Here is a 20,270-nt window from a genome sequence, read left to right on the forward strand (position 1 = left end):
AGAGGTCAATTTTCTCCTTGTATTTGTTTCATAATATAATTATAATATAAAGAAGAATCAAAGTTTGGTTTGACATAACAGTCAATATTAAAGATTTCAAGGTTATATTTTTCACAGAATGTTCTTGACATTATGTAGGATGATTTTATGTAGAAAAATGAAAAAATTATTTAAAAAAATGGCCAAGGCAAATAAAGTCAAAAATAGTTGGATGAAGAAATGCCCACTGTTTATTTACCAAAGTTTAATTTAGTACTTACTAGCAGTTAAATGGAGCACATACATTTCAATACCTTAACCATTTTCTGGGTATTATAAAATTTTTATTTTTTCAAAAGATATATTCGCAATCTCTATATTAAATAAAAAATGAGATGCTTGGAGTTCTGGTTTTATGTTTACACTGTTTTCCAGTGAATGCACTGCTATTAAATACAGCCTATAAGTTACATTCATTCATTTTGCTGGAAATTGTATTTTCAACAAGATGACTATGATTATAAATAAAACAATACAATATAAATCACACCTCTCGTTTTATTTATTTATGAAATAGTTTGTTATGAATACATATATGTGACCCATTCAGCTAAAGTCATTTTTTGTGATTTATTGTTTTCTGCATACATTTATCCTACATAATTTTAATACTGAGTAAGGTCATGTCAAAGATTTAAATTAAAGTGAAATTTATGAATGAAATCAATCTTTGATGCTCCAAATATCATCATTAGTTTAAGAGAGCCTGGACAGGGTCACACATTTTTTAAAAAGACAACATATTACTCACTCACAAATTTACGCAGGTGCATTTACAGATGAGTTGCAATGACTCTTTAGCAAGTATGCGTGCTCAGTGTGCCTATCCCAAGATGCTATCTGGTCTGTGTTGTTATTTTTAGCATTATACATAAAGGCTAGGCACCTGTTTTAGTTTCACAAACACACACACACGCACGTGCGCGCGCGCGCGCACACACACACACACACACACACACACACACACATGTGAAACATTAACAAAGCAATGCATTTATTGGTAGGTTATATCAGTGGTTCTCAAACTTTTTTGGCGTGCGGCCCCCCCTTGTATACGGTGCATCCCCTAAAGCCCCCCCCCAATGTATGACATAAAACATTTAAAAACTTAAAATTTAAATTAAACAATACATGATTAAATTATACAGTGTAGTGCTGTTGGTTAGTAGTTTTATTTTTATGATTTTTAATTACACATAATTTATAATAAATTAATATATTTTATAAAATGACATTAAACTGGGCCCACCTGTGACCATCTCAGGGTCTCCCAGGGGGCCACGGCCCCCAGTTTGACAACCACTGGGCTATATCATAAAGAATATATAAATAGTAATTTGCATATTTAGATAATTGACTTAGGTCTACTATAATTATTTGTATAACTATAAAAAAAACTTACTATAAATATTTTATTTATTAGATTATCTCTTATCTAATACAAACTATTAGACAGTGTTTGTATTTGTTTGGATGAGTGGTAACAGTAAGTGACAGTAAGTTGTGCAGACGGACACACACACGCACGCACGCACGCGCACACACACACACACTCTCTCTCAGTCTCTCTCTCTCTCTCTCTCTCTCTCTCTCTCTCTGGTTCCGGTCAGAACTCGGGTCCAGTAAACCCGAATCAAAATGGCGTCAGCCGGTCCACCCGACATGGGCTTGTCTGCCCCTCCAGGTAAATACAATCTTTATATTTCTAAATGGTATTTATTCGTGTGTGTTTTTACGATTGTATGTTGCTATGGATCTATTGTTTTTAGCAGCACTTGGTTTACTGTGTGTTTATTGGTTCCAGTCAAACCTTTGTTCAACAACAACAACAACAACAACGAATATGATTCGTTTATAGTCGCTAGTGTAACAACATGTAATATCCGTAACTATACATTTATTGCATTTACGTTTGTAATCCGAATGTTTTTCCTAAAATTATCCCGTAACACGATTATGTGGATCCGCTAACATGCTACATGCTAAGTAGCCCAGCAAACAATTAATAGAGATGCTATTAACATTAATAATTTAAACGAGAAAATAAAGACTTGTTAAGAATCTTTTTGGTTATTTATTATTTATTAAAGTCGATTGTTGTGGGTTTTTGGTTTCATGAACCAGCCACCAGTGCATTTTTATCGAGCTTTAACAACATAACGCTTGGATGGTTGTCGTTTTGCTGCCTTGTTTAACTTTTCACAGAGAAAATGCCTCGTTTTAAAACTACCGATAACTAGTTTTGTAAATGTTATTCATTTTGTCCAGATCACTTGTATACTTTATATGGCAAAATTAGATAGTGTGGTAGTAATTTATACAGTCCCCATTGAAAGGTGTTTTCTTATTTAACTGCATAGTAATTCACACATGGCTCACATAATCTGCCATGCATTGTTACCCCATCTCTTACAAGGGCACCTTTTTAATCCAGTGTGTCAAATTTTGTAAAACATTTTTTTGCGAATTAAACAACACAAATAACATCCCTGGGATCTTACATCCCACATTGATAACACTTACTGTATGAGCTCACTGTCTTAGTTTCAATAATGTGACTTCTACTGCATCTGTTCGACAGTTTTTCATTTATTCATTAGTTAATTGGTTGTCGGGATGTAAACAGCATTAACATTGCTTGTCTAGTGAGTTGTGATTCCTATTGACTACCTTTTCATTAGATGATTGACTGCTATACAGTTGAATAGCATCCCTTGGGAAATGAAGAGGTGACTAGCTTACCTCAATAGTCTAATTGATTATGTTAGTTTGGGTGGGATATCATGGATCTACAGTATGTGTTGGTTACCCACATACGGTCATAGTTAGCACACACATATTTTTAGTGCTTGGTGATGACAGTAGGCTCTTCTCTTGTTCTATATATACATGTAAAAATAGGACAAAAACCAGCACAATTTCACACAGATGAAATGTTGTATACTGTTAAACATCTAAACCTCACAGACTCATTTACTGTTGGGCTATTTATGATTCAGTACTAAATGTGTTTGTGTGAATGTGTAAAGATTTGTTTCCTAGCACTTCAGACAGTGTAGATCTCTTAATTTTGACCTTAATATAGGCAGTGTTGCCTTTTAGTGGATGTAAAAGTTTTTTTTTTTAATTTAAGATTAATATTGGTACTTTTTATGTAGATTTGTGATGTTTAAGCATGTTCAAGTTTTCTTGTATTTGTTCATTGGGATTGTAATTTCCAAAAATTATCTCTTGAAATTGATAAACATCTATCCATTCATCATCAGTCCATGCATTCATCACTCAATGAATCAGTCCATCTATCCACCCTCTAAACGCATTCATCTATCCACCCCTCAATGCATCTATCCAGTTTCAGACCTAAAGGGATAGTTTACCGGAAGAAATCCGTCTGTTATCATTTACTCACCCTCAAGTTGTTCCAAATTTGTCTAAATATCTTTGTTTTGCTCAGCACAAATTAATATTTTGAAAAATGTTTATAACAGATTTGGGGCACCATTTAATTCCATAGTAATATCTTTAAAGTCAATGGTGCCCCAGGTCTGTTTGTTACAAACATTCTTTAAGAGGCTGTTTACACTTGGCATTAACATGCGTTTTCGTCGATTGGATCACAAGTGGACGACGTTAATGCCAGGTGTAAACGGTGTTCAAAACGTTTTGAGCTCGTCCACTTTCGACCACTTTCAACCACATCCAGAGGTAGTCGAAACCACTTTGATCGGATCGCTTTGGAGTTGCGGAACGCAATGTGGTTGAATGTGTTCGAACAGCCTCACGCGACCGCCTTCTCTCCGCCCATTTACCTAATCTTAGGTATTAAACACAAGTGCTCTCCGTAGTTTTGTTTTTGAAAGCGTGAAAGTTGCGCGATCCTATTTCATCAATTGCGCTGAAATTCAGAGAAAGCTCCAACATATAAACGTACAAAACACTGTGCAGCATGTATACTTGCTAAACAAGCAGCGGACTCCGACATAATATTATTTTGCGTCCATATAAACTCAAAATTACTCCCGCTCGCGTTTGAATGGCAGCAGAGAGACTCGCCCACTGTCTCACAGACCACCCCCTCACAGTATTCAGGACAGAAGCGGTCGAAAGTGGACAAAAGAGACGGATTTAAATACCAGGTGTAAACGTAATGTGTCTCTCTCGTCCACTTGTGATCCGATTGATGAAAACACATCTTAATACCAAGTGTAAACAGCCCCTAAAATACCTTCATTTGTGTTTAGTAGAACAAAAAAAATTATAGGTTTGTAACAACATGAGGGTGAGTAAATGATAACAGAATACATTATTTTTTTACGAACTATCTCTTTAAGAAACTGACCCCACACACTGGTTCTGCCAGAATCTTGGATGCTCCGGTCCTCAAAATGACTATTTTACTCCCACAGATCTGAGGACTCCGTTTTGGAGGCTGTTGACCTCTCAGAGAGGTACATGCATGGCTCTGTTTTCTTGTGTGATACAGAGATTACCATGTAACCAGAGTGGTTGTCTTTTGCATGATCTTTTTCTGCAAGTGGCAAGTAAAGCTTGATGATTGGGGCGCAAGGAATAATGTAATGAAAATAAAGGCTGTTATTTGACTCATCTGTTTGTGTGATTCAGGCAGATGGCAATATGAACTGATATTTCAGACCGATGATGAAAGTGTCTGGTAATTTGTGAGAATGTGACTAGCGTCTCTTTGGTTGGCAGGATGTAAACATGTATCACACTGGATCCCACTCGATCAGGCTTGACATATTCAAGCTAATTTTGCGTGCATGTGTGTGCTGTTTGGGCTTACCTGAAATCGTCCTCATAAATACAGAAAATCATAAAAGCAAACATTTGAATTTGGTTATTTGCATAGTTAAAGAGGATAACATAACCTTTGTTGTGCGAGGGGTTTCCACTACTAAACTTTCAATTATGTGTGTGTGTGTGTGTGTGCACATATGGATCAGTGTCATGGTGAGATAACAGTGTAAACGGTTGGATACTGACATGCTGCCCTTTTCAAACATATCTCATGCTGTTTAAACCCACCCTGATCATGCATTTGTGATGTCATTATGTTTGTCCTCAGACTAACTGTTACGACCCCATGCATCCTTTCACACTGCTACATCTGCTGGCCATTGAGATATCCATTATCCATCCTCTTAAACTCAAAGTAGTTTGTTGCTGTTGGTTACAGTAAGAATTTGCAGCGAGTATCTGGGAAAGCATGTGAGCTTTAGTGCGTTCTGTATGCGGGCACGTAGTTTGTTTTTTAGCAATTCCAGTGTGTCATTTATTCCAAAAAGATGATCTCAATATATTTCACCATAGCACTTTTTTTTCACCATGGAAGAAAAAAATCGACAAGTCATGTTTTATTTTATTTTATTCTGGTGACATTACTAAAAGGGTTGTAAAGCTCAGGAATTTTCCAAGTTGGAAACTTGAGGAATTATAGGAAATTACTTGTAAAAACAGTATCACACACAAACATTAGCTTCCTTGACATCTGACTCATCGGTGTGAATACAATTCCCATATATTCCTGTGTATTTTTTTTTAGAAAGTTTCCAAAAATTACTTAATTTTTTTCAACCATAATAACTAGCATATTCTTCATGTATATAAAATAGCACATACTTTTGTGTGTTTTCCAAAGCACAGAGAATACAAATCTATTTCTGTAGTTTGGACTCTAATGTTGGTTATGTGTAATAATATCAAGCTCTTGGCACAGTTATATTTGCTTCACTGGTGCATTTAAATCTGTTTGTTTTGACGACAGACAGATAATCTTTCTAGTAACCACATACCTTCTGTCTGGTATGAAGACATGGTATCTTTCTGAAACAATGCAAATAAATATGACCCATCCCATGCTGCACAGTAATAAAGCTAATGAGTGCCCATGTTTTTGTCCTGTGTTGCATTTTGTGTGAATTGTCCCAAAAGCATCTGCTGTGTGACGTTCTGCTGGTTGTCTGGCACCCCTGGTGTCACGACAGATTTGGTGCCCTGTGCCCGTCGGGTGCTGAATATATTGCTGGAACTGTGGCTGGATTTTCCTGGTGTGTTTCCAACACCATTTAGTGATAGTAGTGGGGGCACTACTGATACCCAATATCAATGATGTTAAAAAATTAAAACAAGAGCACTTTGATATCAATTTAGCAAATATTGTTGGTGTTAAAAGTAATCATTCATAAATGTTGTTTTCTCACTTCTATATCCCTTTCTTCAATATGATAGGGTCCAGCGGGGTTCGAAAGATGACTGCAACAGAGGTAAGAGATTTGTTTACCTTGGCACTGCTTAAGTTTCAATGATCAAATGACTGACATATAGTTTCATTCTATTCAGACTGTATCATTAGACTCTCAAGGTCATATAGACAAAGACTTGTAAATGTTTAATGTTTATTTAACTTTGAACAAAATGTTGCCAGTAAAAAACATAAATTTAAATCTACGGTAAATTACCGGCAACCCAGCTGCAATTTCTACGGATTTTTTTACAGTGTGCTATTTTTTGAGGTTTAACTGCATGATGTGTAATGACGAATGCAGAGAGACCAGTCAACACCAGTCACGAATAAGAACTCTAAACAAAGGATTTGAAAGAAAATGACGGAGGATTTGGATAAATGAAATTAAAGGTTCCTTTCTTTCTGTGTTTTTAAAGGGACACTTCACCCATTTACATTAAGCTTTGTATAGTTAGAACCCCAGTCATGTTTTTGAATGGTCGTGCATCATTTCCTCAGTTTCCGCTGAGACAGGAGAAATACAGATTTCAGTGTTGCACTTCCCTCTTTCAATGATGTAAAATCATCATTTTGCATCATTGAAAGCAGGAAGTCCAATATCTTTGTTGAGGGGGTGAGACTACAAACACCCCTTTTTTCAGTTAAATAGGCACCAAATTCTGAATGTATGTTACATTTCGACTACAAATATGACACTTTCAATAAAGATGAATGTTTCTACAGGTGATATGCTCCTTTAGGCTTTGATTGTGTTTACAGTGCTCAATATAACATGTGTTCACTTTTCACGTGTAAGCACAGCTGGCGACTGACGTATTCCTGTGGGCGGAGTTTAGTCAAAAACTCTTATATTGACGTCATTAAAGCAGGAAGTAGAGGGCTGTAGTCCAAACCGGCTGTTCGTTGTGTAGGCTTTGAAAGGGGAATTCTGTTAAAGAAAATCTATCGCCTGGCAGTGAACTTTGAGTTTGATCATTTTACAGCTATTTTTTATGCTTTTATAGCAACACTACACACTAACTAGGGTTTAAAAAATGGGATCAGGAAGCACGTGACCTTTAAGTTAACCCTATCTGTAACTAAAACAACTCACAATGCACAGTTTGTGCTAGAGCAGGGGTGTCAAACAACGGCCCGCAAAGGTGTCCAATCCGGCCCGCATGATGATTTATACAGTTTTATTAAATATTAAATACATATTTTAAAAACCCTTTTAGGCGGGTGTCTAGTTCGTTTTTAATATAAGAGACTTGCGGAAAGCAGCAAAACGCGGAACATAGAGTAAACACGTGCCCAAAAATCTTGCCGTTTTATTGTTACTGCTCCGCTAAAGATCCACCGATTCTGGTAATCCACTTTGTGTTTTCCCGCCCGCTCCGCAGCATCTCTGTGTCCACTCTCTGCCTGGAGAGCGAAGACGACAGTTTCCGAAGTTCGTTGCATTAACAGGTAGATTCATTACATTATATCAGTTGTTAAACCGCAGAATCAGTAATTTGTAAGTATGTTTATGTATTTCTTCCGGTAATGATTTGCTGTCAGTGTTCTAAAAGTGCTAACAACTTAGCAAGCAAACAACAAAATACACATTCTTATTAACGTTACAATGCTTGTCTAATCGATTTAATGTTCCCGATCAGATCTAAGTTAATATAAACACTAATTTGCTGTTGTTGGCACACTTTGTAGACAAAAAATACAAAAAACACCAATGCCTTCACAAAATAACGACAGAGAACGGAAAGAGAGGCTTTTAGCAGCAGTTCAACATTGCAAACATGGATTCAAAGCTCCATCAAGCCAGCAGGTAAATCATGTTGAATATTTAGCAGATTGTCACACTTTAATTCTTATTATTATATTTCCCATTATAATCACTTGTCTAAGTTGATGCTAGTAATATAACACATAATATTTATAATACTTTATTAAAACCATAATAATAGTACCACCACCCATAGTGCCATTTTTGGTTTGGGCCACTGCCCCATCTAGCATTTTCTAAATGACTGTTCTCATTACAAATATATTCCAAAGAAAAGTGAATGGTTTATAAATAATTTTGGCATTAAGGCAAAAGAAGTTAAATTCTTAAGGCCAGTGGGTTTTGTTCAAATTTGTGTGTATAATATACAGTATGAGTGTGACCTTATGAAATGTAGTTTTCACAGAGCTGTGTGTTTCTCTGGTTTTCTTGCTAAACAAACTAATTAATTGGTTCGTTTAGTTAATTTTAACACAATTATCAGCACACTAAGGTTTAAAAAATTATCCGGCCCGCACTTCATGGCGTTATTTACCATCCGGCCCTCAGCCTAAAATGAGTTTAACACCCCTGTGCTAGAGTCTATTATCACCGGATCGTACGCATCTAAACTATGCATAAAGCGCATTGGCGTGAACGAGAAGCTAGGATATTTTTCTTACAAAATAAAATTGATTACCCTTTATAGGTCTTTTTTTTATTAACAATCAGTACTGGCATTTTGGAAATAAAACTATGGTAGTGACTGCTGTGTATGCTTGACCTTTATTAAGTCAAAAGTTTTTTCTCCAGGTCTCGTTCTCATCACATATTGGAAATATATTTCAGCTTTAAGAGGGATTATGCAAAGTCAGACATTCAGTCTCACAAAATAAATAATGTGTATGCAAGACCATTTTATAATTTTTTAGTTCTGATGAGATGGGTTTTTTTATCTGACAGTGCATGATCTCTTACATATCATGGCACTTTATTGCTTATGTAGATGTCTTATACTGGCTCAACGGTTTTGCTCTTCAACGCTTCGGTGATTTTGGCAAATCATGTTTTTGGATCTCAATTTCCTGCCTGTCATCCAGTTTCTTTCGTGCTCGGTTTAACTTGAGTGTTATTTTAGTTGCTGGACATGGATAGACATATGAGAAACCATGAGCCCTGTAGACTGAACCTTGTTGACTTACCGTTAATGTGTGTTGGTCAAACAGTCATGTGAGAAGGTTCTTGAAAAAGGACAAATATTGACACAGTTAGGCACTCGCACACAGCGCATTTATTCAATGAAAGATTCACATGCATCAGGTCAATGACAAAATGAACAGACAGATAGCAATGTGTGTGTTGGTGTTGAACTGGAGGAAGCACCTTTCAAACAGGAAGTCAAACCTGGAAAGACTGGAGACCTTTATTGACATAAAACCAGAAGAGTGACAGATTTTTCTGTTTATCTCTTTCCTTGTCTGTCAAATAGGGTCCTGGATCATCTCAAAGTATGAAGAAGACCATCGGTCACCGGGGAGTTGACCCCACAGGAGAAACAACTTACAAAAAGGTGGGCATGCATTCAAATGTGTCATTTTAGGAAAGAATAAACATGAGTTGGGCATAGATGTCACAAAGTGAAAGTTATCATAAAACAGGTTCTTGTTTTCTCACCCTTTGTACTTAAACATGCTCTCACATGCTCTATAGACAACCTCCTCTGCCTTGAAAGGTGCCATCCAGCTTGGGATCGCACACACAGTGGGCAGCCTGAGTCAGAAAGCCGAGAGGGACGTCCTAATGCAGGACTTTTACGTAGTCGAGAGCATTTTCTTTCCCAGGTGTGTATAGAAGTACACAGGTTGTTACAGATCCAGTATTTGAATAGCTGTGGCTATTCATATACATTTGAATGGGTGTGTGTTGTTACATAACTCACTTTTTGAGTAAACGGCCTACGAATGGCCTTTAGTTATCTTTGCACATCAAATCGGTATTGAGATTATAACATCAGCACAGATTACATACTTTCCTTCAGCTGTGTCTTAAAACCTAGTGACCTGCCTACCAGACAGCATCTTTGTGCATCTTACCAAGTTTTTATTTATAATCATTGTTTTTTTGTATATCTCTAATTACACAAAAGCACATCTCTGTTTCTCTTCCACCAACAGTGAAGGAAGTAATCTGACTCCAGCGCACCACAATGGCGACTTCAGGTTTAAGACCTATGCCCCCATTGCCTTCCGCTACTTCAGAGAGCTCTTTGGCATCAGACCTGATGACTATCTGGTTAGCTGAACCACACACATGCTTACACGGGCTCCATATATAGTCAGCTTCTAAACTGGTGGCTTGGCACTTAGACCAGTAGTACTGTACCAGGGGTTTCAGTTGACCTTCACAGGGGGCTGCAAAATAAAATGTAACATTAAATAATTCACCAAAAATATGTAGTTTTTGACAAACAGGGGTTAACAGTCTTTAAGGTATACAAATATCAAATTACCCAATTTTTACTCACCCTCAAGCAATCTGGGGTACATATGTCCATCATCTATCAGACAAACACATTTTGAGTTATTTTAAAGGCGTTCTAAGCGAATCTGCGAGACGTTAGTTTTTGTTGACGTTTGAATTGTTTTCAAACAGACGGAGCGTAGCTTACTCCTCCCCCTCCCTTCTGGGCTTTCATCAACGCGCCCCACCCCCAAATCCTTCTTGTCGTTTATTGGCTGGAACACTTTGTTATGGTTTCTGTTTGTAGGTTTGGCCACTGTGTTGTTATTGCCGTTTGTGAAGCCTGGGCTGTCTACAGAGATCGCGTTTTTTACAGTTTGATCAGCGGACAGGCAGCAAGCAGATAGTGAGGAGATGTTTGCTGTATGTAACAAAAAATGTTTTATGGTCTAAAACGCGTCAATTCGCTTAGAGCGCCTTTAATAAATGTCCTTGCTTTTCCAAGCTTTATAATGGTAGAAAACAGGGATCAGGGAACAACATCTGACTTTAAACCCCAAAGAAGTGAATTCATCCTTCATAGAATGAAGTAATCCACACGGCTCCAATGGGTTAATAAAGGTCTTCTGCTGGTAATCCATACGATTGTGTAAGAAAAATGTTCATATTTCAAACTTTATAAACTGTAATAACTCATTTATCGTTGTTATAGGAAGCTTGTTATTATAGTTTATAAAAGTTGAAATATGGATATTTTTCTTACAATATCGCATTGATTACCCAGAAAATACCTTTATAAAAGGGATAGTTCACCCAAAAATGAAAATTGTTATTAATGACTCACCCTCATGTCGTTCCAAACCCGTAAGACCTCCGTTCATCTTCGAAACACAGTTTAAGGTATTTACAGTTTCTGACCCTCCATTGAGACCCTTTGTACGGTATACTTTCCATGTCCAGAAAGGTAATAAAAACATCATCAAAGTAGTCCATGTGACATCAGTGAATTCAACAAATTCTAACTGACCCATCGAAGATACATTTTGGTCCAAAAATTACGCTTTTATTCAGCATTGTTTCTCTTCCGGGTCTGTATACCGTACATAGATTTTCAATGAGGGGTCAGAAAGCTCTCAGACTTAATCTAAAACATCTTAAACTGTGTTTTGAAGAAGAACTGAGGTCTTACGGGTTTGGAACGACATGAGGGTAAGTCATTACTGACATAATTTTCATTTTTGGGTATCCCTTTAACCCATTGGAGCAGTCTGGATGAATGCACTTATTTAGGGGTCAGAAGTTGTTTCCAGATCCCAGTTTTCTCCCATTATAAGCTTGAAAAGCCAGGACATTTACTAAAATAACTGAAAATGTGTTTGTTTGGATGATGGACATTGTATCTCTGATTGCTTTTGGGTAAATAAATCATGGGGTAATTTTGATATTTAGCTGGAGTATCACTTTAACGTTACAGGTTGAAAATGTGAATTGACTTGATGTGTCATGCGTCATCTCTTTGCAGTACTCTCTGTGTAATGATCCATTGATCGAGCTGTCTAACCCTGGAGCGAGCGGGTCGATATTTTATGTCACCAGCGATGATGAGTTCATCATTAAAACAGTGCAGCATAAGGAAGCTGAGTTCCTGCAGAAACTACTGCCTGGCTACTTTATGGTACGCAGTATTCATGCGCTTTTTGTTTGGAATGACTAGAAAAACCAAAAGTTGCTTTAGGTTCATTGTCAAATGCACAATAAAGACGTGAAAAATGGCTTGTTTAGAGATGTTGAAGTTATGATGTCACATCATTTTATCTTCCTGTTCTTCTCTCGTCCTCCTCTTAGAATCTGAATCAGAACAAAAGAACGCTGCTCCCAAAATTTTACGGCTTGTACTGCGTGCAAGCGGGTGGGAAGAACATCCGTATGGTCGTGATGAATAACCTCTTGCCAAGGAGCGTGCCTATGCATCTCAAATACGACCTGAAGGGTTCTACGTACAAGCGGCGCGCCTCTCCTAAAGAGATCGAAAAGAACGTCCCCACTTACAAAGACCTGGACTTCATCCAGGACATGCCCGAGGGCATCCAGCTTGAACCAGACAACTACAACGCCCTCTGCAAAACAATCCAGCGGGACTGCCTGGTAGGCATGCACGCTCGCTTGCGGTACATCATGTTCGATCTTATCTCCACCGTTATGCTAATGTTGATTCGTCTGTGTGTTTATCAGCTGTTGCAAAGTTTCAAGATTATGGACTACAGTCTGTTGGTCGGGATCCATAACGCCAATCAGGCAACTCGTGAGCGGACGGGGACAGTGGAGGGTGGGGTGTCTGAAGGGGCAGTGACGCCGGACCACAGAAGGCCACAGGTTCAAAAAGCTCTGTACAGCACTGCAATGGAGTCCATACAGGGAGAGGCCAAAGGGAAAGGATCAATGGAAACAGAGGACCAGTTAGTCATCATTACATTAATCCACTCTCTTTCTTTCTGACCATCTATCCATCGAACAACTTTAGCACAAGATCAGTTTTTTGTTTTAAAGGTGCAATGTGGGACTTTTAGACGTTGTAACTCTTGACAAAAATGCAATATATTATACATAACTATATTAATAGTAGTGTATAAAGACCTTACATAATGAACTGTATTGGTTTTACCTTAGAGTAATAAAAGTTTTTGTTTACATCATATAAGTGTGTGAACTGTGTATAATAATTATGTATATATAAATTTGCACACATGCATCTATAATTTTAAGAAAAAATAGATCTTTATATATTAAGTATTTATATATAATATAAATTATACATATTTATCTATACAAATTTATTATACACAGTTCACACACATATATGATGTAAACAAAACTTTTATTCTGCTATAAATTAATTTCTTTTACTCGCTATGCATCCCTACTACAGTAGCCCGAAACTGACAAACTTTTAAATAGAGTGCGTTTTGTCACTACGTTGTCTTAGACGATGATATGTTTTTCTCTGCTGGCTACTGTGGCTTCACTATGCATTTCGATAGTGAGGGGTGAGCTGTGGACTGAGCCGTTGGTTGCTCTTCACAATCTCACCACTAGTTACCGCTAAAAGTCCCACATTGCACCTTTAATCTACTTTGTTTTTTCAAATCTACACAAATAAAAAGAAACATAAATTCAAGAAACTTTGGATGGTTACTTGTTGGTCAAATGGCCTCTTTCATTTTTAATGGGCAGTTCATGGCCATAATAAGCTGCAAAATAAAACAATAGTTTTTCTTACTCAAACAAAATATACATTTTCAGATTTTTTTAACTGGTTGGTTGGTCTCCCACCCTTGACACCTCTATGGTTTCTCATAACATATTTCACTTGCAATGTAATGATAGTAATGTGACACAATGTCATGTTTTTGTCCTAGATGGGGAGGAATCCCAGCACGCAACAGCAGAGGAGAGAGAATACTGGTTTATATTGGAATTATTGATATCCTGCAGTCATACAGGTGACACATCAACACATCACATTTGTGTGCATGTTAACAAGTATACGAACATCATTACTTAACCTCCCCTGTTTTTTCTTTAGGTTTATAAAAAAAATAGAGCATTCCTGGAAGGCCTTGGTTCATGATGGGGTAAGTGATTATTTCCCAGTGCCTACATAATTGGGTTCAGGGTTCCCACGGGTCCTTGAAAGTTTTTGAATCTGGGGAAAAAATTTCAAGGCCCTGGGAAGTTTTTGAAAATCTACATACATACATAAAGGTCATTGAAGGTGCTTAAATCTATTTTATGCAAGAAGTTTTCTGAAAAAAAAAAAAATCCATATTATTCCCTGTGCAATGTAGGATAATATCATAAAAATTCTAGACTTTTTAAGCACACATGCTAAAATGTTTGCTTTAAATGCTTATATCTTCTGTTTGCGAATTCATATCAAAATGCTTTTTTGCATAGTGACACATGAAAACGTCTCGGGTTATGTATTTAACTGTTGTTCCCTGAGAAGGGAACGAGACGCTGCGTCTCTCTTCCCATACTTCCTGTGTCCCTGTAGCACCATCTTTGGCAAGTTTTCAGATAGCGATATACTTCCTGGCTCCTGCGTCATCGTCTTTGTCGTTAAGCCTCACCATTGGTTGAATTTGATATACACATTCAGACGCACTTACCACTGGAGACGTCCCCAAAGTGTCACCACAGTGACGCAGCGCGAGTTCCCTCGAAAGGGAACTGTAACGATGTATCTTAAAAGGTAACACAATGTAACCTTGCTCTCACTTGAAATGTGTCCCCATTAGTCCTTGAATTTGAGGGTATTGGACCTGGAAAGTCCTTGAAAGGTCCTTGAATTTGAAGTTAACTAAGGTGTGGGAACCAGGGTTTTTACATGAAAAGTGAGATACTTATCATTGTAAATGTTTTTGTTGTAGGACACGGTCTCCGTACATCGACCAGGATTCTACGCCGAGCGATTTCAGCGTTTCATGTGCAACACCGTTTTTAGAAAAGCATGTAAGTTTGCGTATCTAGAAGTCTTGAAATCACATCTTGTTCTCTGCCCTCTTTATGATATCATTGTCTTGTGCCTCTCTCCATCTCCAGTAAAATCATCCCCATCAAAGAAGAGTCGAGGAGGCTGTTCAAGTGTCGTCAGACGGCTTCCTATGGGAATTGCTGCTCCCGCCCCCAGCGGAACGTCGGCCATTGATGCCAGACTCCTGTATCGTACTCACCTTAACCAATCTGATGTGGAGGGGGACAGTGGTGAGAAACACTTGCTTTACCTTACTCCAGTTTTAACATTTATTTTAATTATGAAATGTAGACATTTATTTTTAAAATACTCTGTAGGACTTATTTTTAAATAATCCTGAGAAGCTTGATTTACTGGTTCAGGAGCTAATCTCTACCTGACAGCATGTATTCAGTACTGAAGTTGAAATGCAGTGATGTAGTGAAGTAATGCATTTGAGTTTACAGTCAAATTAAATGGCATGTTGATTATTGTCTTCAGGCATGCAGTCGGACAGACCGGACCTGCTTCCGCACAGCTATCCTTTGGATGGAAGCAGTGAGTTTGCGGAGACAAATCTATCAAATTCATCATTAGGTAGCACAGGAATGATATCTTCTTCACCTCCTCAAAGGTACCTCCTTTATTCTCTCTTTTACAATGTCACCTTTTCCCATATTTCAGCTGTGTAGTTTCTTTTCATGCACTGTAGTTTTCTTTTTTATTTGTATTTCCTATCATCTCTTGATTTAAATCTGCCTGTGGCACAGTTCCACACACCTTGTTTTAATACAGCTGCTTATTTACAGGTCAGTAGGGGTGGAGGTGCACAAATCTGCAGTCACGGAGGCTGACAATGGCGCCCCCCAAAGGTAAAACGTAACCAAGATTATACTTTATTCATACTGTCTATTATACATTACTAATCCTCTTATTCTGTCTTTTCAGCATGGGAGCCGAATATTTAGATGAGCAATTAAGCAGCGAAGACGCAGTTTCACTACAAGACATCCCAGAAACTGAAATCTGCTTTGTAAGTTTCATCCATACGTACCGGTATTTATTTATTCATGTACTGAAAAATAATGGAAAAAAAATCCTTTTTTGTTTTTAGTAAGAAAAGAGCAAAGAGCGGTGACAGAAGAGCAGATGGCGGGGCTCATCTGAGCGCTTGTATAATGGAGGTTTTCTCTGAATGGGAGCTTTGGGTCTTCAGCACAAGAGATCATAAAAATGTATTTCAAAACAGAGTCAAAAAGACAGGAAATGAAGAGAAAGCCCTGGATGAGAGAGGTTTAAGTGGCTCTCTCCTGCACAGGTGATGCTGCTAAACCACAGATGTTAACCACAAAGTTATGGGGAAAGTGAAATTAGATATTTTAGTCACACGTTTTACTATCTTTGTGTTCCCTAAACACACTCAAAACTGAACAAGCAGGATGCACAAACTAATTTTAGTTTTTTTTTCTTTGTAGTGATGGGAGGTAGATACACTCATGCACGTTATATGCAGTCAGCACCACTTTATATTATTGTTGGTTTATTTTGCATAAATCTTTATTTATTTAGGTCTTTAAACCTGAAGCTTCTCTCTGAAATGGTGTGATGTTGATGAGTAGCTGCTAGCGCTCCAGTGTAGATATATGCATCACACTGCTTTAAGTCAGCGATAAATAGAGACACCTTACATTTCTTCAGGCATGTCTGTACATATACATATATGAAGGCTTATGGTGAACCGATGAGAGCTTCTCTTTGGTGATTTTTTCCAGCTCTTTCTGTGTTGAGACAGCATGTGCCCTTATAGAGATGAAAAACTGACCAAAAATGATTCTCGGTTGTTAGAAAGCAGAACGCATTTTTATGTTGAGGATGTTATATATGACCCTAGAGTATCGCCTATATTTCATGGTTGGCATCACTGTTGCTTTCGTTATTGCCTTTACTTTGTTGTTCTTTGTGCATTTACAGTGCGTCTCGTTCGATTTGGCGTGTGCGCGTTTAAAGTTTTCGTTCTTAATTTCAGATGCAATGTGTTTGTGTTTCTATGCATTTTCTCCCTACTCATGGCAAGTTGTCTCCGCAAAAATGGACCAATATCAAGTTTAGCAAAACGGACAGAGTGACTTTCCTATAAAGGCAGATTTTGTTGCCATGCCATGAGCCTCCATAATATTCATGTACTGTATTTGTGTATATATCTTTGTAAATAATTATTCATTGTGTTCATGTATGTATTACAACAAAATGTTACTAATGTGCTCTTATAGCACATCAGCTATTGACTGATTGAACGATGTGCCATGACGTCTTCCGATCACCTGCCTTAATGCAGCTATAAAAAGCAATGCATTGGTATGAAAACTCATTTCTGCTGGATACAGAAATTGCAAGGCCTCAAAATACACGGACCAATGTGGATATGCATGCATTCGCTTCATGTACCTGCTACAGATGCTAAACCTCAAAAACGCATTTGTATTTTAATGACCTTTTCACACTAACCTGAATTGTTTTCTGGAGGTTCATACAATCATGTAATGTGTAGACATGACAATTTACAAGAGGAATCGAATGTAAATTGAAATTACATTCCGATGGGTTCTCGGTCGATCACAAGCACACATTCTCTGTAACCTCAGAAAATTCGTAGCTGTACTGTTTGACCTCATTTTTGACTTTTGATTTAAACAAATTTACACTAAAATGAGTTTACCAGGGCACATGTGAGCACTGTATTTAACAGAGGAGCTGGAAAGTAACCCAAGGAGGCATAGTTTCTGATTAATCTACTTTTCTATTATCTGAACAATAGTGCTTTTGTCTGATACATTTAGATTATAAGACTGAACTGAGCTTGTCATTTTTAACAGGGCCATTTTTAACACACACTACTTCCACTTTTTTAAGTGCCCTCTTATGCATTTCTTATTGGCTGTCATTTAAACAATAGTCTGAAGTGTTATTAGATGGAGGCAGGTCTTGAAGTATTTAAAGAAGGGCTGACCGTATTGAACTTTTTTTCTGAACAGTACTTTTTATTAGTACGCTTCCATCTGAAAACAGTTGGTGAAGTGCATTCATCTCTTAAAAATTATCTTTTTGCCAAGGACTACCTAAAGAAATGTTTTCATGCACGTAGAATATGCACAAGTACTTTGACAGTCTTTCCCAGACTGCTTTTGAAGAAACTACAGAACTGCTTTTTATAAAGCTGCAGTATTTATGCACATTCTGATGGTTAATGTGTTAATATCACATTGTAGGTTGAAGGTTTAACTTAACATTTTATTTATTTTTTGCTTTGCTTCTTTGGTTTGAATCATTTCAATGCATTTCTTCTTGTTTTTGTAATTAAAGTCTTTGTCAAATGTCACAAAACCTAACATGACTGGTGATAAATTGTCAACATCACAGGAACTTTACTACATACGACAAATTACTAGTTTGCCCCTTAAAGGAAACTTTTAAAGATACAAATCGATATTTATTTTAAAACGATATAAAAGCAGAAATATAGGCAGGTATTTTCTGGTATATTATTATGTTGATGTTAAATCCTAACCAATGTATGGATGATTGTTATTGACTGTCAGAGATGTGGATTAACATCCATCGACCATTGTGTGAAGATTCTGCGTTGTCTGATAATCTCCCTAAATTGCTTTTTTTTCTACTCATTAAAATTGCATGTTTATAATAGAGTTCCCCTCTATACCATTGTGATGGATCAAAGTAACAGTATACAACTGGCCTAATAACATTTGCTCTGTTAAACACCTACAGACTTGTGGATAAAAATATTTGCACCGTTGGTAAATGTGAGCAAAGAAAGCTGTAAAAATAAATCTACGTTTCTTCTTTTGAGCTTCAATAAAAAAAAATTGCTCATATTTACCAGGGGTGCCAACTACCAATATTTGTGTCCACAACTGTGTTATGTTTCTTATTTAGAAATTTAGATTGATACAGTTGTCATGTAATTCTGACAAAGTTAAAATCACATACCTGTGTTAGTTTTTACCTAATTTTACATTCAGGGCTCACTTCCTATTTCTATTATCTGTTTTTTGTTATATTCAACAGGGTAAAACGTTACCCATCTCAAAATGACAAAATTCAGTATACTTTAACCATAATACGCGTACCAATAGATTGGCCTGTTAAACTGTTATTTTAGTTTATAAGTTTGCATTATAGGTTCTAGAAACACTAAAACACACTCTAAAAAATGGTGGGTTGCTATTACCCAGGTTTGGGTCACTATTGGACAGAACACACTGCAGGATTAAAATGACCCAACTGCTAGGTTGTTTTAACCTAACTACTGGGTTGTTTCAATTCATGGTTAATTGACATTAACCCAGCAGTGTGTTTTGTCCAATAGTGACCCAACCCTGGGTTAAAAACAACCCAGCACTTTAGATTATATAACTTAAAGGCCCCAAACGTAACTCTGTTGGCTTGACAATAATACAAAAGTAACACTAACTACACGTTAACCTAAATACATTGTGAGCATATCCTTTGGTCTTTAGGTTTACTTTTTTTCTATATAAATTTTCAGAAATAATAATGAGCAATTTTGTGTTGATTTCAATAATGAACAAATGTTTGTACAACAGACACATCAGTTGTGCACAGTGCACACATCTTAAATGCTGGCAAACCGGACACTAAACACAACCTACTGCAATATAAACATTTCTGCTAATGTCTTTTATTGTATTTATTATGAAACTTGTTGTCTTTTTTTAATCTTGTAGGCCTGTATGATTTTTACATTCTTTTTGTATTTTAGATGATTGTATGTATTGTGTAATCTGGCAGTTAGTATATTTCTCCAATTGAAGTAGTAGAAGGCTATGTACTTTATTTTGTGTGGGATGGAGCTTCTTGACAATATCATTTTTTTTAATTATATGTTTAGGGTGTGTTTACGATAAAGATTCCTGTTACTTATAAATGTGTGGAAGTTTCTTTTCAACATGTGAATGTCTGGCGAAACAACAACTGGCAAGTGCTTTAATGCTATATTTTTACTGGGCCTGTATAAAATGTATATATAATGTGTATATACTGCAGTAAGCAAGTCACGAGAATGCCTTTTCTCTTGCGTGGTGTTTGTTGCCTGTTTCTCATTTCATCTTTCAGTGATGTGGTGATGGTATTTTTCACATTGTCTTTCTGATTTGAAAAAGAATAAAAATATTTTTCAAACTTTGCAATTTTTTTCTCTCTCACAACTT

General features: G+C 37.0%; 1 protein-coding gene across 3 annotated transcripts; it reads left to right on the forward strand.

Annotated features, from left to right (window-relative positions):
• The first annotated feature begins 1,606 nt into the window (after positions 1 to 1,606).
• Positions 1,607 to 20,245, forward strand: pip5k1ab (phosphatidylinositol-4-phosphate 5-kinase, type I, alpha, b). 3 transcript variants are annotated; one of them, XM_065270175.2, is made up of 17 exons: positions 1,619 to 1,723; positions 4,446 to 4,487; positions 6,289 to 6,323; positions 9,538 to 9,618; positions 9,759 to 9,889; positions 10,223 to 10,340; positions 12,031 to 12,183; positions 12,354 to 12,653; positions 12,741 to 12,964; positions 13,925 to 14,008; positions 14,092 to 14,140; positions 14,939 to 15,020; positions 15,111 to 15,272; positions 15,523 to 15,655; positions 15,831 to 15,893; positions 15,970 to 16,054; positions 16,136 to 20,245. In XM_065270175.2, the coding sequence occupies exons 1-17, from the start codon at positions 1,678 to 1,680 to the stop codon at positions 16,136 to 16,138; spliced, it is 1,791 nt and encodes a 596-aa protein (XP_065126247.1). In that variant the 5' UTR covers positions 1,619 to 1,677; the 3' UTR covers positions 16,139 to 20,245. The 3 variants fall into 3 exon arrangements, with proteins under 3 accessions (XP_065126248.1, XP_065126247.1, XP_073667757.1); XM_065270176.2 differs by lacking the exon at positions 4,446 to 4,487 and having other exon boundaries at positions 1,607 to 1,723; XM_073811656.1 differs by lacking the exons at positions 1,619 to 1,723; positions 4,446 to 4,487 and adding an exon at positions 5,653 to 6,107.
• The last annotated feature ends 25 nt before the right edge of the window (positions 20,246 to 20,270 follow it).

This window comes from Paramisgurnus dabryanus, chromosome 13, assembly GCF_030506205.2.
Source record: "Paramisgurnus dabryanus chromosome 13, PD_genome_1.1, whole genome shotgun sequence".
Taxonomy (NCBI): Eukaryota; Metazoa; Chordata; class Actinopteri; order Cypriniformes; family Cobitidae; genus Paramisgurnus; species Paramisgurnus dabryanus.